This window comes from Capsicum annuum, chromosome 9, assembly GCF_002878395.1.
Source record: "Capsicum annuum cultivar UCD-10X-F1 chromosome 9, UCD10Xv1.1, whole genome shotgun sequence".
Lineage (NCBI taxonomy): Eukaryota > Viridiplantae > Streptophyta > Magnoliopsida > Solanales > Solanaceae > Capsicum > Capsicum annuum.
The window spans coordinates 13207620-13215182 of record NC_061119.1 but is presented as its reverse complement, the minus strand read 5'-3'; the positions used below and the strand labels follow the sequence as shown (position 1 = coordinate 13215182).

The following is a 7563-nucleotide window of genomic DNA, read 5'->3' as shown; positions in this document are numbered from 1 at the left end:
TTCGAACAGATGCTTCAGATAAATTTTTGAACTGATGCAACTTTTCATTGAAATGGTGCACAGTTTCGAAACTAAACTGATGCACTGTTTCAGTAAACTGATGCACTGCTTTAGAACTGATGCATTGTTTCAATGAACTGACACACTTATTCACGAAATGACATCCCTGTTCAGAACAGTCACAATGTTTGGACGAATAGACATGAATTTTCAGAAAAGGTTACACCTTTTAGATGAACCTTTGCCACTTTTCAGAAGAGGCATCTTGTGGCTATAAAAACCTGGTTTCATCCACAGGTTTGCATGCGAAATTTTTTAGATTAAAAACTCTCTTCTTGTCTCAAAAATATTTTGTGTGATCACTCAAAACGTTCTGTGAGTTCGAAAATATTCCAACCGTTTGAGGTACCGCTACTGTTGGTTTGGTTAGCCATTTTATCCTAGGAGGAAAAATTCCACAACCTCGGGTACAGTGAAGGGGATTATTTCCTTAAGGAAAATCCGTGAATTCGAACGACTTGGATATTTTTGGTTTATCTTAATTTCTGCAAAATAAAATACATCTTTTAGAAAGGTCATTTTGATCTTGTGTTGAGGGTATTTGATATACTTCATTGTGTTTTTCTTTATACTTAAACTCAAGTTGAAGTTGTTGTAATATACAGATTCTACATACCCGACTATATTGTGAGAAATAACAAGAAATACAACATAAGATTGCGTACAATAGACCCTACACAGCGAAAGCTTTAGTGCACTGAGTTGCTCTTTACATTCTACCAAACAACACCTAATGTAAACCAATGCAGAAGGGAATACTTTAGCTAGATTTAAAGAGGACATCTAAAACTGAGATGATGTGAAAATTAACTGAAAGTACCAGCAAATGCACATACTAATTTACTTGCCACAAAACAAAAAGGGCGGTGGCCTTGTGGTCAATGAAGTGAATTAAGAAATGAAGTCTCAAGCAACAAAGACAAAAAACACTGATTCTTTTCATTTGTTCTAGCCTTGGACGACAGATTTAAAGTCTATAGGTAGAGAGAGTCACTATCCATTTCTCATGTTAAAAGACCCCTAACTTATACTTCCACAACTTAAGCAAAATATATTTCTTTTGCGGTTTAGCATTCCTCTTAGCAAATAAAATGATTCTATACAACACTTTCCCTCTGTTAAGTTACACTATACAAACAGTCTCAATAGTAGCCTTCACAAGAAAAAGATTGAAAACAAAAGTCATGTGTACAAGTGTTTTAGGGTATACCATGAGAAGGGGGTGTTCTTTTTTCTCTCTAAATGACATGACTAAGTGGTCCAATGTCCAATTCATCTTCTACGTCATCGCTCTCCTCAAACAGCTTCAAGAATCGAGCTTGCTCTTGTTGCTTCTTTCTCTTTTGCCAATATTTGTAGGCCATCACTGCTCCAAGAACTACAAAAGTCGTTACTAACACGCAGATGAGCAGCACTAGAGCCCAGTGCATTCCCTTTGCCTTATTCCTCGGGCCATCGGTGTGATTTGAAGCTAGAGAAATAATGTAATAACACAGACAATAAGTGACAATATATAGAGAACAAATTACAAAGACACCAAACAAAAGGGCAAGCATCCATATGGGAAGAACAGTCTACGTGCTATAAATAAAAGAATTTTATAGTGCAGATAAATTAATGTTCAAATAATTTGTGAATTTATGCTCCTTTCAATTGGATTATCTCATTAACAAGGTCAAAATATGCCGTATAACAAACTTAAGTTTAAAGATTAACCAAGGATTCAGTGGAACCGTTCCTAATTTAGACAAACTCAAACCATCATGGATTCCATGAGCACCAAAGTCCCTAAGTGCCACAAAAGGATGTGAGAGGGGGGGACATAATGAAATACTCTCTCTGGCCACTTTACTAAAAACAGATGTCCACTTTTACTTGTTCAGTTTCGAAAACTAGGAATTTATCACTTTTAGTTCCTAATTTACCCTCCTTATACAACTATAGTCATTTCCAAATGCATTTCCCAGAACATTGAATTTATTAAATTCGAAGGGTGATATAGTAAAATTTTCATTATATTGATTCCTCCTGGGTGTGCCAAGTCAATGCTGAACAAGTAAAAATGGATAGAGGGAGTAACATTTATCGTCATTATGGCTTGCAAGGGAAGTGCAATGTTCCTTTTATTCAGTTTCTTTTGAGAAGCAGTCACATTAAATACTTCAATTATAGATCCAGGCAAAATATTTTTATTACGTCTGTGTCAACGCCCCTAAGTGAAGGTAGGGTGGTATCATTGACTTTTGATTGCAAGGCCAATTACAGAAGACCAAATCCTACATCAAACCGAAACTCAAACATTTACCCACCATAGCCTTTTTCTTTAGATCAATTCTTTCTAGAAAAAGAACAGTGAGAAGCAACTAGTTTTGCTTTCCCCCCAGGAAGCACTACGTATCTTCAAAAGATTGGCATAATTTTTATTTACTCTTTTGATAATTGAGAATCCCTATGAGTTATGGGCCAACTCCAACTGACCCACATGTTGCCCTACATTCTGCTCCTACTTGAATATCAGCCCTCTTATAAGTGGCAGGGTTTGAACTAGAGACATGTCTATCCATATAATTAGTTAGATGCTTATGTTGATCAGCGTCAAGAGATCTTAACTTGCAAATATATGTTAAAGCATGTATGAGGGTTTTTTTTTCACAGAGCATTTATGAGTTTATGTGCAGTAAAATGTCATATAGCGTCAAGTTCATTGTTATTTTACAGAATACACCGCGTTAACCAAGGAGAAGAGGAGACGGCAAAAGATAGAATACTCACCACCTTCAAGAAGAACACAGTCGGGACACACGAATGTGGCATTGAACTCTTTCTCCTTGAAATGAATATACTTCCCATCAGGACTAGCAAAATCGGAGGCACAGAACTCCCACTCATCAAATATATCATCAGGCTTTATAAATGAGTCTTTCTCATATATCCCACATCGTTTGCACTTTTTTGCTTCAAGTTCTGTCAGAGGCTAAAAATATAAAAACGCGACATCATCAGCTTAGATCAGCAAGCTTGTGAACATCTAAAAGAACAGACATAGACAAGCTTGCAAGCCGCATCAGAAACTTCCAAGTTACAACAATAATAATCTGAAATTGGAATACAAATTTAAATTCTTCCCTTGACGCATAAAGCAAACAAACACCATATTTTATTAAGAATAGGACTCTCCTCTGCCAGAGAGCCACATATATGATGCAGGCTTGTAACTTACTGAGGATTGTCCTGACTAAACTTTACTGATCTGTATCACGCAGAAAGACTTGGAAGGACATTATGAAAAGAAAGATAGTTTACATAGCTCTGAGTACTGGTTGCAAGTCCTCTCAAGCTTTACATGATCAACTTTTTAGTTCCATTTCCCTTTCTCTTTTATTTTCTAATTTTGTGGGTGCACGTGGGGTCGGGGTTGGGAGAAAGAAGGAGACGGTTCCAGTTTGTAAAGTTTATTACGCATTCATCACACATTAGCTATGTCCATATCATTCAAAGAGATATTCTGGCAGAAATATGCACACAATTGGAAGCTTATGCATTTGGTAATGGTTATTGCCTTCATGCATGCACAGCTACTCCTTGGTTAAAATCTAGAAACTCCACCTCCAGAAACCCCTCTCTTCCATCTACCAACTTCACCTACCAATACCATTGCCACCAGGTCAGCTCCCAGACAACTCATCTCCCAACAACTGTGCCCAGTCAGCGAGCACTTCTCTTCCCAGGCCTGGAAATGCCCTTAATATGCTTCTTCCACATCATGCAACACCAATATTTCATCCCCTGCTCTCTCTTGTTTCATTTCCACCAGTAACTATAGCTTAATCATCTCGGAATCCTCCCATCATGTAAGAATGAAAACGTCAAAGGTAAATAGAATTAAAAAAAAGTGAGCTCCCACAACTACATCAACCATGAAAATCAGTGTTATTAAGATTTTGAAAGAGGAAAGGACTACAATCCACTGACAAGCGGTAAACTAAGTTATCTGATGAAGGATGATTTCTTCCTAGAGAGAGATAGCGATTTGAGGGGGGGGGGGGGGGGGAATGGGTAAGAGACCGTATACCTCTTTTGTGCATCATCCTTTCAGATTAACTAATACAGTCTTGAAGAAAATATCTCTGGAGGTAACCTCAAATAAGAGGGGCAATTACTACTAAAATAACTTCAAAACCTTCTAGAGTAGATATTGATAAACTTGCTTTTTCCTGAAACTGTAACCTAAATAGAACTTCTAGGGGTCTGGGGAGGGTAGAGTGTACGCAAACCTTACCTCTACCTCTAGAGACTCTTTTTGGAAACCCTAGGCTCAAGGAAAAACAATCCAAAGTAATCCAGAAAAGGAAATAATGTAAGTACAAGAAACAACATATTATAACATAAAACAACAGATAGTAACAGAATAGAAACTACCATACTACTATGAGATAATCGAGACAACAACAACAACATACCCAGTATATTCCCACAAAGTGGGGTCTAGGGAGGGTAAATGTACGCGGTCCATACCACTACCTCAGAGCTGAAACAATGCGATAATCGAGGCACAAAGAACAATAGAGTCTAACAGAAATCGAAGGACAAACTACTGAAGCAATAATACTATGACTAGTAATATGAAAGGGCTAAAAGACAACACACTTCTACCAACTAGCTTTCTGCCTTAATCTGTGTCCTCCCCACTCTCCTATCTAAAGTCTGTCTTTAGTGAGTTGAAACTGCTATCATATCCTGTCTAATCACCACTCCCCAATAATTCTTCAATCTGCCTCTACCTCTTCTGAAACCATCCATAGCCAACCTATCATACTGGGACACTCATGCATCTCCTCCTTACATGTTTGAACCATCTCAAACTGGCTTCCCGCAGCTTGTCCTCCACCGGAGTCACTCCCACCTTATTTCAAATATCCTCATTTCTAATCCTATCTCTCCTAGTAACTTCTCTTATCTCTTTATAACTCTGACCAGCTACCAAAACCACCCGTATAGGGTTCTTATAGTCAACCCATACTAATTCAGTAATTTGAGACTGAAGATAGTTAGTTGATTGAACAAAGTCTCAGTATTTTTGGCAGATGCTTTCATGTTAATGAGGAAAGAAATTAAAATTTCAAACAATTTTCCAAACAAAACAAGTCCATAACTACATTGTAACTAATTCCAGCAATCGAGAAAAGTAAATAGTAAGTTATATACAAGGAATCAACAGATCATAACAGAAAGAAACTACACGAGCAATACTACGACTACTACTATAAACAATTCCATAAATACACTATAACTAATTACAGCAAGCAACCAACAAAAGTACACAATAACTTATATACAAGGAATCAACAAATCATAACAGAAATCGAAACACAAGAAATTACAGGAGCAATAGTACCACGACTACTAATATGAACGGGAACAGCAAGACAACACACTGTTATATACCTGCCAAGACTCTTCACCCTTGAACGCATACAATACGTGTCTCTTCTTCACATCAGGTAAAGATATTGTTCTATTATCACCTTGACACTTAAAATAAACTTCTGGAGCTGCTCCAAACAATTCATGAGTATTATATATTTCAATTGAATCTAAAGTTACAACCGTCGCTCTAATCAACCCTGCACACGAAATTTCAAACAAAAAGCCACACACAATTTTCCATCAATTAGTTCACTAAAAACAGAAATTCAATTCCTTTCGAACTAATTCATATTTCAATTGAACGCTTTAACCCCTAATAAAATGTTTCAATTAACACTTTCGATTTAAACTTTGAATTTTTGTCCTCATTCGTCTATTAGGTAGGTAAGTTAACTACACAAAATATATCATTTATTTTCTACTTGAGATTAATATATAATAAAATATAATTTTAAAAAAGTAATAATAAATCTACATGCCTTTTAACTTGAGCTCAACTCACAAGTAGGCACTTAAACTTGTATAAAGTTGCACGAGTAGAAACTCGTCATATATGTTGTCCAACATGACAATTTGTATCCTGTATGTATTATGTCATATAGAACTATGTGTATGCTTGTTTAACTTTATACAAAGCTGAAGGACATATTTATGTATTATGTCAAAAAAAAAAATTCATAACATATATTTCGATTGAATCTAAAGTCAGAACCGCAGCTCTAATCAAACCTGCAGGTAAAAAAAATTCAAAGAATAACAAAAAATACGTACATAATTTTGCATTAATTAGTTCACTAAAATTTCAAAATCTTATTCCTTCTGAAAATTACCTGAAAGAGAGGTGAGAAGAATCGAAGTATAGAAGAGCGAAAGGAGAAGAGAAACCCTAAGATTTAGCATAGCTGCAGATGAAGGAATTTGGGTCTGCCTGATCGAAGACGACGATGAAGCTAAATTTTATTCTTTTGTTTTTCACAATCTTTTTTTTTTAATTACTTCGCGAAGGAGGTTTTGCTAGCAGCATGGACCCTAACTCTTTTAAAAGGGGAGTTAAAAAGGGTAAAAAACGTATCTAACATTACTGTGCATAAATCAAATTAATTTGGGTATTTAGATAGATTTAAAGAAATTTGAATTATATGATTTAAATTAATTTATAAATTTAGTTTTTGAATCAAATTTTGTTATGGGTGTTTATAATTTAGATCGATTCAAAATTTGATATATATTTATAATCTATAGTCTATATCTATTTCTATAATCTTATATTTATAATCTATAATCTATCTATAATATATTAAAAGTGTCAAAACCTTTAGAAAAGTGGTTTGAAATTTTTGCCCTTCATTAAAATACCCTACAATATACAAAATCGTCTTTTCACTTTTTTTACAAAAAAATAATTTTCATTAAATTATTGTTCAAATATTTAGGATAGATGAAAAAAAACAGAAAGAACCACATATCTAAAAGGAACTAAATATAGTGTTTGAATTTTTTGGTTAGGAATCCAACACAATGTTTTAGGAAAAAAATTATTCATGGAAAGAAAAAAAAAATAAGAACCAATTTAAAAAAAAAACGCAGAAAAAAAAAAGATTCCTAAACAAGTTTCTAAGGAAAAAATTTTAGGAACGAAAATATGTTTCTTTTAAAATATGCATAGAAAGAAAAAATATATTTTATTCAGGTAAAAAATTATAATATTTAATACTTCTAAATCAATTAGATTTTTATCTTATATATTAAAAAAGAAGAAGATAACAATTATCTTAATTGTGAATAAATTATGAGATTTAGCATATCATCATTATGTTTATTAATTAATAGACTTTAATGGTTGTTCTTTTCTTTTCTTTTTTGATACAAGTTCTAATGGCTATCGCACATACAAAATATGATCAAATAATTTTTTCAGAGGTAATTTTAATTTCTATCATTGATTTAAATAACTTTATCTAATAGATGATGCTTTAACTTGTAAGCATGTTTTTTCGTTCAAAGTAATAGTTCAAATTTAGACATACCTCCTTTCTACTATCTATTTTTTTTCATTGTTCAAACAATGATTATTTT

At 34.2% G+C, this 7563-nt stretch overlaps 1 protein-coding gene across 1 annotated transcript; it reads right to left on the bottom strand.

Moving 5' to 3' along the window:
• Positions 1 to 1100: 1100 nt before the first annotated feature.
• On the bottom strand, positions 1101 to 6690 carry LOC107843028. The gene is made up of 4 exons (XM_016687152.2): positions 6318 to 6690; positions 5506 to 5684; positions 2833 to 3034; positions 1101 to 1531 (listed from the first exon to the last, which is right to left on the bottom strand). Exons 1-4 carry the CDS (start codon positions 6385 to 6387, stop codon positions 1299 to 1301), a joined length of 684 nt encoding a protein of 227 aa, XP_016542638.1. The 5' UTR covers positions 6388 to 6690; the 3' UTR covers positions 1101 to 1298.
• Between the last annotated feature and the right edge of the window lie 873 nt (positions 6691 to 7563).